Consider the following 14,410-nt stretch of genomic DNA (forward strand, 5'->3'; position numbering starts at 1 on the left):
CCCACAAATCAACATGATACAGAGTAGAAAGTGGTACATTTGCTTGGAGGAAAAGCCAAAGTATCTTCTGGGGGAGACAGAGATGGAGAAAATATTCTACAAAGAGGAGGTTATCCTGGAGAGCTGGGCCCAGGAGAAGTAAGTGTGTTTATACATGTGATGAATTTCCAACAGGGGTAAAGACAGATGGGAAGAAAGTAGGAATCACTGTATATGACTTCAGTAAAATGTGCATAGAGGAAAAGACAAAGAGAAAGGTAAAGGGTTCAAGCCTTGAACACAGGGCTAAGGAGACTAAATTACTTTCTAGGTAGTTGAATTTAGTGAAAGTTTTGAGGTAGGATAGAAAAATAATGAAGGTGATACTTAGAACAGGTCAAACTGGATGTGGCAAATCAGTATAGTAGACTTGGAAAGATGGAGGTAGGTCAAGAGCAAATTTGAGGCAATGGCCAAAGTTCAGCTATGGAATGGAAAAAGCCTGGGATCCAGTTGTAAGGACTCTTGGAAGGAAGACTTGTGACAGTTGCCCATGATGATAGCATGTGCGCTGGACAGGGGAATAGTCCTGAGTTTAGACATGGTTTCCTTTCAGTCCACAGCTGCATTCTCTCTTTGGTCGTATATGCCAAAAATTTTTTAATTCATATTTTCAACATTGATCACATGATATCCCCTTGTGGGAGAAAGTGAGAGTAATGAGACATCCAAAGAATATTGCTGTCAGTCGCTGATCACATTCTCACTTTGGTGTTCTCCCTGTTGTATTTTGGATGACAGTTAATCAGGTTGTCCTAGGGCCATTGTTTCTGTGATTTAGGAAACTGGTTTCAAAAAAAGGACAAAGATGTTTCCATTTTTTTTAAATATTGGAACTATTTTGCTACTGGTTCCAGAGAAATTAAGCAATACTATACCATGGAACTTGTTGTAAGATTCATGTCTTATTTTTAATACATGCATGGAGGAGATGGAGCTTAGAGTCCAGAGAAAGCAAAGTGGTTAGAGTGTGCTGAGTACCAGAGAAGAGAGATCTGCACAGGGAGTGAACTCCAGGTATAGTTAGAGCTTCTGTCTTGAGTATTACACAGAGTACTGATCAGATCATTCAGGTGAGGAAATTACCAAGGTTGGGAAGGTAACTCCCCCCAAATATCCAGGAAACAGTACCCAGTGCTCATACAGGACCAAGAAAGGTACCTGTTTCCACCAATAGGATTGAAAAAAAATCTTAAAATCTATAGGACATTGGATAGGGTATGCATAAGGGCATTGCCTCCGTAGTGTAGCATTATCAGCCTAGAGTGAACCTAGAAAATGTTAGCAAATCCCAAAAGGATCAACTCTTTCCAGGTAATTCAACTATATTCCAAAAATATAAAAATATATAAAGGAATATAAAAATAGCAAGAACCCAACATCAAGATAAATTTTACATATCTAGTATCCAATAAAAGATTATCATGTATGCAAAGAACTATCGAAATATGACACATAGTGAAAAAAATCATTAAGACCAGAACTGATGCAGATGTTAGAATTTGCAGACAAGCACATTTAAAAATTATTTTGACTGTGTTCTATACATTCAAAAACCTGAAGGAGAATTGAACATGGTAAGTAGAGACGTGGAAAGTATTTTTTTAAATTACCTGGAAATGAAAACTTTAATGTGTGACATAAAAATACACTGGATGGAATCAATAGCAGATTCGATATTGCAGAAAACAAGATAAGTAAATGTGAAGGCATAGTGATAGAACTATACAAACTAAAAGAGAAAAAAGACACACAGAAATGAACGGTGAACTGTGAACTGACAGACAGCTTCAAGATGGCCTAAGGAGCATACAATTGGAGTCCCCAAATTAGAGAAAAATGTATGAATAAACAATAGCCAAACTTTCCCCCAGTTTAATGAAAGCTAGAAATGCAAATCCAAGAATCTCACTGCATTCCCAAGCACAAAAAAATAAGTCTCAAACATTTTGAAAGGACTCGAGTCATACAACATATAATCTGTCACCATAGTGGAATTAAAATTCAAAAACAGAACTCTGGAAAATCTACAAATATTTGGAAATAACATTTGTCAGTAACACATAGAACAAGAAAGAAACTAAGAGAAAAATTAGAAAGTATTTGAACTGAATGAAAATGAAAACACTGTATCAAAATCTGTGAGACAAAAACGTTGTGGGATGCCACTAAGGAGATTTATAAAGCTGAACAATATTAGAACAAGGAGAAAGGTCTCAAATCAATGATCTCAGCTTTTACTTAAGAAAATAGAAAAAGGCGAGTAAATTCAAACCAAATTAAGCCTAAGAAAGAAAATCATAAAAGAGTAGAAATTAATGAACTGGAAAAAAAATTTTTGAGAAAATCAGTGAAACCAAAATTTAGTTTTTAAAGAAGGTCAATAAAAATGCCTCATTAACAAGAATGATAAGGATAAAAAGACCTGTGAACATTATCAGGACTGAGAGGGGATATCACTATGGATTCTGCAGATAATAAAAGAATATCACGGCACTATTATGAACAGCAAATTTGACAACTAAGATGAAATGGACAAATCACTTGAGGGAGATAAACTATCAAACTCACACTAGAAGAAATAGTCTAAATAGCCCTATAGCTATTAAAGAAATTGAGTAACAGTTAAATACTTTCCCACAAAGAAAACTTTAGATCCAGATGACTTTACTGGTGCATTTTACTAAACAATAGTAGGAGGAGATAATATGAATTCTATAGAAACACTTCCAAATAAAGAGAGAGTACTTCCCCAACTCAGTCTATGAAGCTGGCATTACTGTAATACAAAAACCAGAAAAGAGCATTAGAATACAAACAACAACAACAAAAAAACCCTTTACCTTGATACCCTTCATGAACTGGTACAAAACTATGTTATAAAATCGAGCAGCTTGAACCCAACAATATATAAAAAAGAGCAGGATCAAGTGGAATTTATTTCAGGAATGCAGGTTTGGCCTACCATGTGAAATAAATCAATGTAAGTCACATATTAAGAGATTAAAACATAAACATGATCACATCAGTCGATACAGAAAAAGTATTTGATAGAATGAAAGATGAAAAATTAAACAATGTTATTTGGGAACAAACTTGTGGTACAGTTATGAAGAAAGGAGAAAAATGATAAAACGCAAAATTTAGGATTGTGCTTACCTTTGAGTAAGGAGGAAAGGGAAGAAGATTGACATGAGCTCCCATGGATTTCAAAGGTAAAATAATATTCTTAAACCTAGTAGCTGAAACACAGTGTCTGTTTTTTGCTGTCCTTTATATTTTATGCAAATATTATAGACAGTTTAATGCAATGTTTAATAAAAGCAACTTTAAATGCTAGTGGGGTTTTTGCTTCTGAAACTGTCATGTAACAGACCTCTGTTTACTCTGCTGCTTTGGAAACTCATCACATTCTGTGTATTGAAAAGCGTATCCTCTATACCAAGTATTCCAGGTTTTTTTGGAAATGTAATATTTCCCGTAAACAGAATGAACTGCTCTTTTAAGTGTCATTACCACGTGAAAGAGCCACAGTGAGATTAGTGCCGGGAAACCAAAAACTAAACACAGAAGCACTAAAACTCCCAGTGGTCAATTACATAGAGCTCGTTTATTAGAGAAGGACAATGAGGTATGCCTAGTCTATCAATTATATTTTTTCCCACACTTCACCACTTAAAATATAAGTGAATTTGTATTTGTTCCAAACAGTTTTACCATGTTTTGGGTTTTATCTAGACCAGTCTAAGAATTTGACTCCAGTCACCTTTTCCTACCCTTTGCTTGCCAGGAACATGTCTGCAAATTGCACCACAGGAATTTTACTAGGTTTATACATGTGTGTGTTTCAACATTCATTTCACCATATATACACCACAATTAAACATATGTCCCAACCATTAGTCTAGAGCCCTGGGATAAAGGGGCCTATTCAGATTGCTGCTTCCTTTACTCTTACATATGCTGCATCCATTCACTCAGCAAGCATTAGTGAGTAAAAGTGCTAAACGTGATTCTAAGCTAACAAGGAAAAACAAGCCGTATACCTCCCTTAAGGTGCTCATACTTTAGAGGACAATGGACCCATACACAAATAATTGAGAAATTTATAAATTTTGGTCCCTAACCTCAGCCTGGAGGCCTAAGAAGACGACTTGGAGCAGGTGACATTTAAGTGCAATTTAAAGGATGTTTGCAGAGCAGGAGAATGAATGAATTTTCATTATGATTCGGAAGGAATTTTATGTGCTATTTGTACATTGTATAGATGTATGAAGTTGCACCGCCTGTTCAGATACATACTTCTTCTGTGCCAGAGTTCAGAGAACCTAGCAAAAGCAGTGGGGTGTGAAAGAAAATCAGAATCCATTTGTGACCAACTGCTCCTGCTAGATTTTATGATAAGTTTTTGCCATCCTCTAAGTGGCCCCATACTGAAGGTAGGGGGCATTATCTGCATTTTACAAATGAGTTCAGTAAGCTTGAAAAGACTAAGTAATTAGTCCATAGCCATGCATGTAAGTAGTGTCTCAATCCAGGTCCCTTTGACATCAAAGCTTCAGCTTTTCAACTCTTTTCATGCTACTCCCTAGCCATCACTAGTAAAGATGCTCCCGATGCTAAAAGTTGTCAAACAGACCAATTGGTTTGAATATTCAGCCGCCTGAAACCTTTATTTACTTTTCTGAATCTTCATGTCTGTCTAACCTTCTACCATATTCCTAAAGCTTATCCTTCCTTTATTGTACTAGTTACTTCATTGTACCATATCAATGTATTATTTATTTGCATCTCCTCATTAGACCCCAGCATTGAGTATCTGATTGTTTTTGGAAAAGACAGGGTTTATTGAATGCATTCAAAACAAATGAATTAGCAAATTTATGAAGGAATGATTTGATTTTTCCAATGTTCTTGATGAGATCACGACAAGAGTGTAAGAACATATGAAAAGTATTGGACTTCTCCTAACCTTCGACTTAAGATCTTCTAAGATTCGTGGAGAAAGAAAGGGAATTCTAAAGAGATCACTGAAAAGTTGTGAAGATATGAAAAATTGGATAACTGAGGGAGGGGGTCCCTCATTTTTATCCTGAGGCACAGTGGCTGGGGATACCCTATAGTATTAGAAGAACACTTCAGCTGTTGAGTTCAAATTAGCATATTGTCAGAGAGCACATCCAAAGGTGAACATGATGCTTTAGAGGAGACTTGCCCAAGAGAGATGGGGAGATAAACATTTGCATCATCATCTTGTGCTAATTCCCTAACCCTCTTTTCAGCAAAAGCCTTGTTTCATTTGTTTGCTTTTGTAGTTTTTATTTGTTTCAAGAAGTGGAAGAATTTTTTCAACACTTAAGAATTCATAGTACTGAAAACTCAGAAGAAAGTCTCCCCAAGGAGAAGCATTATATGCCAAATAGCCGTTGACATAAGAAAACACAATAAATTAATGCAGTAATAGTTTATGGTTACTAAGAAGAGAACTTAATTTACAGCTTGAAATAGGTTTGTATTTCTCAGAAATTCTGGAAATCAATCAGTGGCACAGAAATTGATCTGTTAAAGAGAAGAAAATTGATTCTTAATATTGGCAACCACATCATTTTTTTTTTAAGTTTTGAAGGAATAGGTCTTGGAAACAAGTTTATTAACCATCAAGGAATTACTTGATACTTAGTTTCCTAGCAAACTACCCAAAGAGAAGTATTTATGGCCTCATTAGAAGACAGATTTTTATTGCACCAAACATCACCTTCAAAACTGCAATCTCTACTATGTCAACGATATGGAAGTAAAAATTAAATGAAACAGAGTTCTGTGCATGAAAGACATGCACTGAATCATATTTTAGAGTGCTGCTTTGCATCAAAGTATCTCAGTATGAAGTAGTGGGAATCTGAACACATTTGCATCTTCCCATTCATGACATAGTGTTGGCATTCTCAAAAAGAGTAACTGTAGCTGATGGCAGTTTTTATCTGAAGAGATTTGTGCATGTTAGCAATACACTGTCTTCTGTCAGCATAAGTAGAGCATATGGGGCCCATTAACTCACCAAATCTGCCACTGTTCTGCAAATTTTTATTAAGCAAGTGCAGTCCCTAATAGTCACTTATGTTATAGAATGCGTATCAAATGCTATCAATAAGCAAGGGGATTGTTTTCCCCCAGTGAGAATGCATTTGAAGAGTATGAGAAGGCTTGACAAAAGAATAAAATATTTTAAGTGATCACCGTATTAACATAAATGTATCCTACTGGGAAGCCAATGTATGTATTATAAGCACTTTAATGTTTGTCTCTAATAAGCTCTCAGGGTGCCATCTTTTTCCAAGATTTTCTCCCCATATTTTTTTGGTTTATGGTTTCTCTCAATTCTAACAATGATCCTGGTGGAGTCAAAAGACTCTGTGTGTTTATCCACAGTTTGTAAAAAGGTGCCATTAAATGTTGAGCAGTTCTAATTAGCTTCAGAGGGCTACAACCAAGATAACTAGAAACATGGGCCATCCGGTTGCTGTGTTTCTCAAGTAAGTCTTCCTGAACCCGAGGATGCACCAGGGAATTAACCAACATCCAAACCAAAGAGTGTCCTGCTTATGAAGCACTTTACAAGAATTAAATCAGTGTCCATCAGTCTTGAGTTGAAGGCCAGGAAGCATGAGCTCAGTATAGAAATCCCATTATCTAAATAAATTCAGAGAAAAAAAGAGCAAGTCCACAGTGCTCTCTAAGTATTTAATAACAGTTACAATAGAAATGTCCATGAATTTCATCTTCAGAAGGTCCCAACATTTCACTGATGTCGCTTTGATTACCGTAATATCCCTTTAAGTAATCAAGAGCAAGTAGTACCTGTCCTTGGGTAAAACTGAAGGATGAAAAAGGGAATACAATAGGTTCTGGAAACTTAAAAAAAAGGAATGAACAAACCAAAGAAAGAAAAAAATCCATCATCAGAACCAGAACAAGAAACTGTGACTCTTGATCCATCAACACTCTCTCACTTGGTGCTTTTGGTCCCTCACCATTTTGGAATGGAAGACCTTTACCACACCCAGCCCACTCATTTTTCAACCTCTTGTAAATAAGGTTGCGTCTGAATATGACACACCTGTCATATTCATACTGCTACCATTCCAATTGCTGTGCTATCCAAATATTATGCAGTGAAATGACTAGACTTAAGCTCCAGCCCCCCAGAGATAACTTTATAGTAGTTCTAAGGTAATGTGAGTTATAAAGGAAGTTGAGTATTAATTATAACACTTGTCATTTAAAAAAAAAAGTAGTGGTAGTGTGTGTAATTTTACCTCATTTTCTCATTTGCTACTATTATTTAAATCACTTCCCAGCACTAAGCGTGTGCATAAAAGATGATTGTTCCCAATTTAACCTTTTAAATAAAGTGTATTCTATTAATTAAGTCATTACAGTCCCCTCTCTTTTCTATTATGTTTATTCATTTATCTTCTGTCCTAAAGATAGACATCTGTGTCACTGAATATTTTGGAGAAAGACCCCTAATTTTTATGCCTATCACCCATTTGGATTTTCTATACTGTTTTTTGAAATAGTGTTCTAAAGAATTTCAAATTGTCAATTAAAATAATGATAAGTATTCCCACTAAGAATAATAGAGTGTGCAGTCAAAAAGTAAGGAAGTACCATGTTTAACCTAATATGGCTGAGGAATGTGCAATACTTAAGTTGGCTTAGATTTAATGGGATAACTTATGTCTGTCAAAAAAAGACAAAAGCAAAATAACAAAATCCTATCTTTGTATGAATCCCTTTTTCAGAGTAACTATGCATAATAAGGCTATATTGTCTGAGTGCTATATTTCCTTTGCCTTTTTTTTTACACTACAAGATGAACTAGAGACAGGTAAACTGAGAGATAAGACCTGCTGTAGATGTGGGATCATCCATGGAGATAACGCTTCGAAGTGCCTGCCTGAAGGCATAGTATTCTCTCAAATATTTTTCACCTCTAGTCCTTTATAATCCCAGGTACATTAAATCCTAAATACCACCATCAAATTCACAACTGCTACCACTCTCACAATTTTCATGTATCAAAAGTTTTCATTTATTGAGAAATAAGTACCTTCAACTGTGCTCAGTGTTTTTGTACATTTTTTTTTTCATTTAGCCCCACAACTCCTTGTGTAGTGTTTTTATCTAATTTTTTCACACAAGGATAGTAAGGTTGAAAAGAACTTAGTAACTTGCCTGGTAAAGCTGAACTACAACCCACATCTATCTCGTTATTAGCTATCATGTTAGACTGCCTTTCTATTTAGGTCCCTGTTAATAATGCTGATGGTAGTCTACATTTATTAAGCACTTACTATATGATCTTCTAAGTACCTTGCATAAATTTACACATACAATCTTCACTTTAAGACTTTGGAGGAAACACTATTATTTTCATTTTAAATGTTTTTTTTTTTAACATTTATTCATTTTTGAGAGACAGAGCAAGAGCAGGGGAGGGGCAGAGAGAGAGGGAGACACAGAATCCAAAGCCGTCTACAGGCTCTTAGCTGTCAGCACAGCCCAACATGGGGCTGGAACTCATGAACTGTGGTATCATGACCTAAGCTGAAGTCATATGCTTAACTGACTGAGCCACCCAGATGCCCCAATATTATCTTCATTCCATATATGATGAGATTGAGGCTCGGGGAGTTATAACAAGTTGCATTTGACTAGCAAGTTTCCAAGTCTGGATTTTAACTCTGATGGTATCTCATTTGTGAAATGGGGATGAATATGTTAGCTTGAACCCATTAGAACTTCAAATTTCCAAACATGTTAAAATTACAGCTAACACTTGTTGATATTTCTCACCACAGAAAGACTTCTATTAATAACATATATTCAAATATAAAGGATACTAGTTTCCTAACATATAAATGTTTATAAAATGTTTTCTTACATTCATGCTACTCATATTCAAAGAATATAACAAACTCTTCTGTGACTTATCACAAATATAGTAGAATGGCTAAGAGTGCAGTATTTTAGTTCTAGATCTTTCATTTGTGAAGTATGCCTCAGTTTCTTTATCTGTAAAGTCCAATAATAAAGGATAATACTAATACCTGTCTTTACAGGTCGCTGTTGGGGTTGAATGAGTTATTAACTATAAAGTGCATAGGACAGAAGCTACATATTACAAGTGCTCAATTAGTATTAGCCACTAGTAGTATTGTTTTTTAATTATGGTCATTTTCCAATATTTTTATACTGTAGATTCCACTGTAAGTTTTTTTTTTAACCTGAGAAAGCTAGAATTTGGCACACAGTTGGAACCTGAAGAATATGGATGGACATCTCTAACTAGAAATACAAAGAAAAGTCTCAAAGATTTTTAAGAAGTTAATACTAGGAAAATTGCAGACATGTAGTGTTGTTATCTAAAAAATAAAGTCATAGCTTAGAAAAGGAGGGCTAGGTGGGAGCAGGAAGATCTGCATATGTGACTGGGTTGGTGAAGTATGACTTCATGGTGTAGGCAAAGGGAGGAGACGTGCACTCCTCTGACACCAGTCTAGTGTTAGGAAAAACGTTGTCAGCAAAGTTCACTTCACCTTGCTCAGTCCCTGAACACCAGATTTTTATAGACTAACTTGGTCAATAGCACATAGAAAATAATGAACAACTGTTGCTGAATATTGAAGTGATAACCCATGCAGACATGCTTAAGGATTAAGACGTTGGCATCTATGTTTTTTAGGGATACTAGGTAATAGCTTTCATATAATGTCATTGTCTGGTGCTAGTCTCAACATCAAACCAGCCTCGTAGAATGAGTTGAGAAATACTCCCTCCTCTGAATTTTCTGAAAGAATTTCTATAGAATTAGTGTGATTTCTTCCTTAAATGTTTGGTAGAATTCATCAGTGAAACCATCTGAGTCTAGAGTTTTTTATATGGGAAAGTTCCAGCTACAAATTCATTAAAAACAAACAGAAAAACTATAGGGTCTTTCAGCTTATATATTTCTTCCTACATAAGCTTTGGTAATTTGTGTCTTTCAAAAATGTATACATTTCACCAGAGCTATGTTATCTGGGGTTAATTGTTTTTTCACTACTGAAACAAGGTTTTTCTTCATATTCTAACTGATGGCCCTCAATTATGAAGCTTTTTACTCTGGCTATTGGGAATAGATACTATTCCCAGCTCTGTGTGAACTTGCGACACTTTTCCTGTTATACTTTTGGGTGGTTCTTTTCCGGGTCGTGGGTAGTTTCCTCACATGTGTGTAATCATCAGTATTCAACTGGAGACGCGAGGCGATTCTCTGCAGATCTCAGAAAGAGTTCTGTATACTCTCCAGTTCTCTGCCAGCAAACTACATCTACCTTAGCTTCCCTGGACATCCAGCTCGAAGTCCTTAGACTGGGTGCTCACTGAGCTCCGCTGTGTTTCCGTCCCTATACCACAGCCTGGAAACTTTCTCCAGAAGATAAGCTAGAACAATTGTAGATTCACCTCACTTGTTTTCTGTCTCTGCTGCCTAACATCTAAAATCTTAATTGCCATTGTTTCATGTTTTATGTATTTATTTATTTTTTTCAAGAGGGATTGTAAATCTATTCCCTTTTACTCCATTTTGACCAGATATAGAAGTCCAGTCCTGGAGTATTGTGTGCGTGTGTGTGTGTGTGTGTGTGTGTGTGTGTGTGTATATATATATATATATATATATATATATAGCTATTACACTCAAAGAATTTTATTATATATTGTACATCTCTAGGCCCTTGAGTTTAATTTCTCCTTGTGCAGGCATGAAAACCATAGCCCAGTTAAAAGAGCTGAGAGTACTGAAAATTAAAAGAAAGTGAAATTATATTCATAAATGATCTAATGTATATATATTTCTTCATAGCTGCCTTTGAAATATCTACCAGTAGAAACGAGCTGCCCCAGGTAGTCTGGGGAACACTTTTTTCGTCAAAATTTTTCCAGTAAAGGACTTAACTTATGAATCTATATCAATTTATTGCTCAAAAAATGGCTGATTTACAAGCAGTCCTGATCCTTGTCTCTTTTATTTCTTCTCAGTGCCAGATGAAAGCAAAGTCCACTCATTGGCTGATCACAAATCGGGTAAGAAACCCCTCATAGCTGACTTCAGATTCTCTTTCCTGGAAATTGCTGGCTGTGTTTGAGTAGCAGTTGGAACTTATTTCCATCCACTCGTCACTGAAAGGCTTGCTAATTAATACATGAGATGTCTCCGACTTCCACAAAGATGAATTATTGCCTGGCTGTGTGTGTAGTGGCATAACGTATGCTGACTCAAAATGTTTGAGAGGAAAGAATAAAGGTTTCCAAAAACTAATAATTTTAAAACCCAAACTCTTAAACCTGTTAGCCAGCTGAACACTTAAAACAGCAAACAAATTGTAAGGAAAATCCAAGCAAGTTTGAAACTCTTTCCTGTGATGAGTTGCACGTTACAAAGAGCTCCAGAATAAGAAAAGTGTCATCATTTCTCTTCCCTCAAAAAGGAATAATATTTTTGCTTGTCATCAAAGGGGATCACACCCCAGATGACTATCTTATCTTTCTTTTGACTGAGGAATGAATGAACCTTCCTTAGAGGTTCTACAGGAAGTCCACAGGGATCCCTAAGGGTCTTCTGGATCTTTCTCTGTTATGTATGTGATACCTTCATGGCAAAAATCCAAACTTTCCCTTCATTAGCAAGTGAGTGGCCTGCTTCTGTCTCTATGCCCTTCATCCTTGCTTTTTCACGTTAGTTGAAAACACTTAAAGCTACTAAGCTAGCAAATACTACAGTGAGATCCCTTTCCTCTACGGGTGCATTATCTGGGAGAAAGGATCCATTTTACTCTTAGGCTTGCCACTCCAAATAACAGAAGGGTTACAATTTGTTGACATGCCCCCCAACCCTGTTTCTGAAACAAAGAAGTCTTTCCTGTCACCGAGTGTCTCCTGCATTTATGTGCTAATTATGTTTCCAGCAGTAAGTGGCCTTGATGCTTCATTACTTCTATCATGTTCCAGGGCAAGATTATGATTTTTTTTTCTTTTCCTCTTTCTCCATATTCTCTTGTGATAACAGCAGGGAAGGGCTGGTTCACAACTCTTAGATTGTTTTCTTTTCTGCTCCTCCTAATAAAGAGCCTAAGAGGTTAGATCACTGTGAAAGAAAAGATTTTTGTGAAAGTGATAAACTGCCAACATGCTGCTTTTCCCCATCATCCTTGCTCATTAAATCCTTGACTACTACAAGTGTTTTTAGGAGCCTGAAAACGAAGTTCTCATGACCAAGGAACCCCAAGGATAGCCTGTATTACTTTCACCTTAAATGCATCCTAAATGGTACTGCTGTAGTGAGCTTTGTTACACATATTCACCCTTGAAGATTAAAGCCTTTTTATGTACTGGGGTAGGCTTCAAGGTAAAAAAAAAAAAAAAAAAAGCAATTTTTTTTTAATGTTTATTTTATTTTTGAGACAGAGAGAGACAGAGCATGAATGGGGGAGGGGCAGAAAGAGAGGGAGACACAGAATCGGAAGCAGGCTCCAGGCTCTGAGCCATCAGCCCAGAGCCTGACGTGGGGCTCAAACTCACGGACCGTGAGATCGTGACCTGAGCTGAAGTCGGACGCTTAACCGACTGAGCCACCCAGGCGCCCCAAGAAGCAATTTTTAAGACTTTATCAGTTTGGTTTTTGAAAACGAGCAAATAAACTTCCTGGCTTTTTTCCAGAAAATCAAATCTTACTCTGATCTTACTTAATTTCCTAAAAAATTCCTGTTAGCTAGTAACTAAAAGTTACTGCCACTCTTTTTAAATGAGAACATCTTAGTAACTCAGTATTTTAGTAAATTGAATTTAATAAATTGCAATGTAGTAAATTGCTACAGTATTTTAGTAAATTGAATATGTCTTTGTATAGTATGATATAAAACATATTAATAAAGAATTACCCTAAGTTCAAAACTTGAAATAACTTCCAAATTAAAAAAGAAATGACAAAAGTGGCATAATTTAAAATCTGTCAGGTAGGTTAATTGTAAGCTCCACATGGCAGCTTTACTCCAGCTGGTTGATAAAAATAGTACCAACAGTCTTTAGACCATGTGAACCATGATGCTTAAATATATTGGGTGTTTTAAAGATTTCTGGTTACTAATGAGTTGCTCATACAACATTCACTATTTTACACTTCTGAGTACTCGTGTGCCCTCTCACAGCATCACTGAGCTTTTCATTGGCCATCTGTGACATCAGTGCAAATGCTGAGAACAACCAGAAAACAGAGAAAACACAGCAGAGAGGCAATCACCTAATACTATTCAGTCTAGAGTTATATTAAGTGAGACAGTTAATGTCTCTAACATTAAGACGGACTCTAAAACATTAGACACAGTTCTGAGAAAATACAAAGCCACATTAAAGGAAAATCTGCAACTAAGGTTATAAATTTATACCCTCCAAGAATATAACCACCCCCACTTTTTACATTTATTTCCTTTGGAAAATTGGTCTTGAATTTATAGTGATCCTCAAAAACTCATTCCTCGCGTAAAATGCCGCTCCCCTATGTGTGCCACATGCATGCAGAGCAGTTTCTGGGGAGGCTTTGGTGGCGGTCGTGGCAGTGACAGTGAAAGATTAAGGGTCCTTTTGATTCTGGTAATGTCTTTCAGTTACAAAATCATTTTCAAAACGCACCTAATGTATAACTGAAGTCTCATTCTGCTACAGTCTGTGACCGCTAAGCAAGTTACTAGTTGGATTATAATGTCTAATGTTCCATGATCACACTTGTCTCGCCAGTGTTTAAAGAGATCATTTGGTGTCTTTTTGTTTCACCTTTCTCTCCCTTAAATCTTTTTCTCCAGAATATTTAAGTAAAAAGGTGATTATCTCTTTTGCTAAAAAGAGAGAGTATCTCCCTGTGTCTCTTTTTAATTATAGAAATGTGGGCAGCTTTCATACCATCCAAGACCATCAGGAAGTTAAATTAAATTGTATGTGCTGCCCTAAATCTATCATCCATCCTCTTATTTGGGATGGTATTCAACATTTTCATAAATTCATTGGAGTTAAAATTTCTTCTGAGTCAGCTACGGAGAGTGTAGAGAGCCATTTCGTGCCAAGTTCCATCTGTTGGTCTGCCTTGGGTACCTCCCAAATTTGTGACAATATTTTTGGCATCCTTTCCTGGGCTTAAGCTTTAAATGGTTGATTCTTCAGAACTCTGATCAAATCAAAGGCTCAGGTAAGATAAATCATTCTAACATTTTTGGCCCAAAATGTAGTGTGCCCTCATTCCTTCTGGATTCAATTCAGTATTCTTGAGATTTTTCTA

The 14,410-nt window shown here is 36.2% G+C and overlaps 1 protein-coding gene across 1 annotated transcript in view; it reads left to right on the plus strand.

Moving 5' to 3' along the window:
• Positions 1-14,410, plus strand: part of PARD3B (par-3 family cell polarity regulator beta) — a 1,003,697-nt gene that overhangs the window by 643,184 nt on the left and 346,103 nt on the right. Inside the window, exon 16 of the mRNA XM_042995147.1 lies at positions 11,125-11,169. Coding sequence (XP_042851081.1) covers positions 11,125-11,169 — 45 coding nt within the window. The remainder of the gene's footprint in view (positions 1-11,124; positions 11,170-14,410) is intronic.

Source organism: Panthera tigris, chromosome C1, assembly GCF_018350195.1.
Source record: "Panthera tigris isolate Pti1 chromosome C1, P.tigris_Pti1_mat1.1, whole genome shotgun sequence".
NCBI lineage: Eukaryota > Metazoa > Chordata > Mammalia > Carnivora > Felidae > Panthera > Panthera tigris.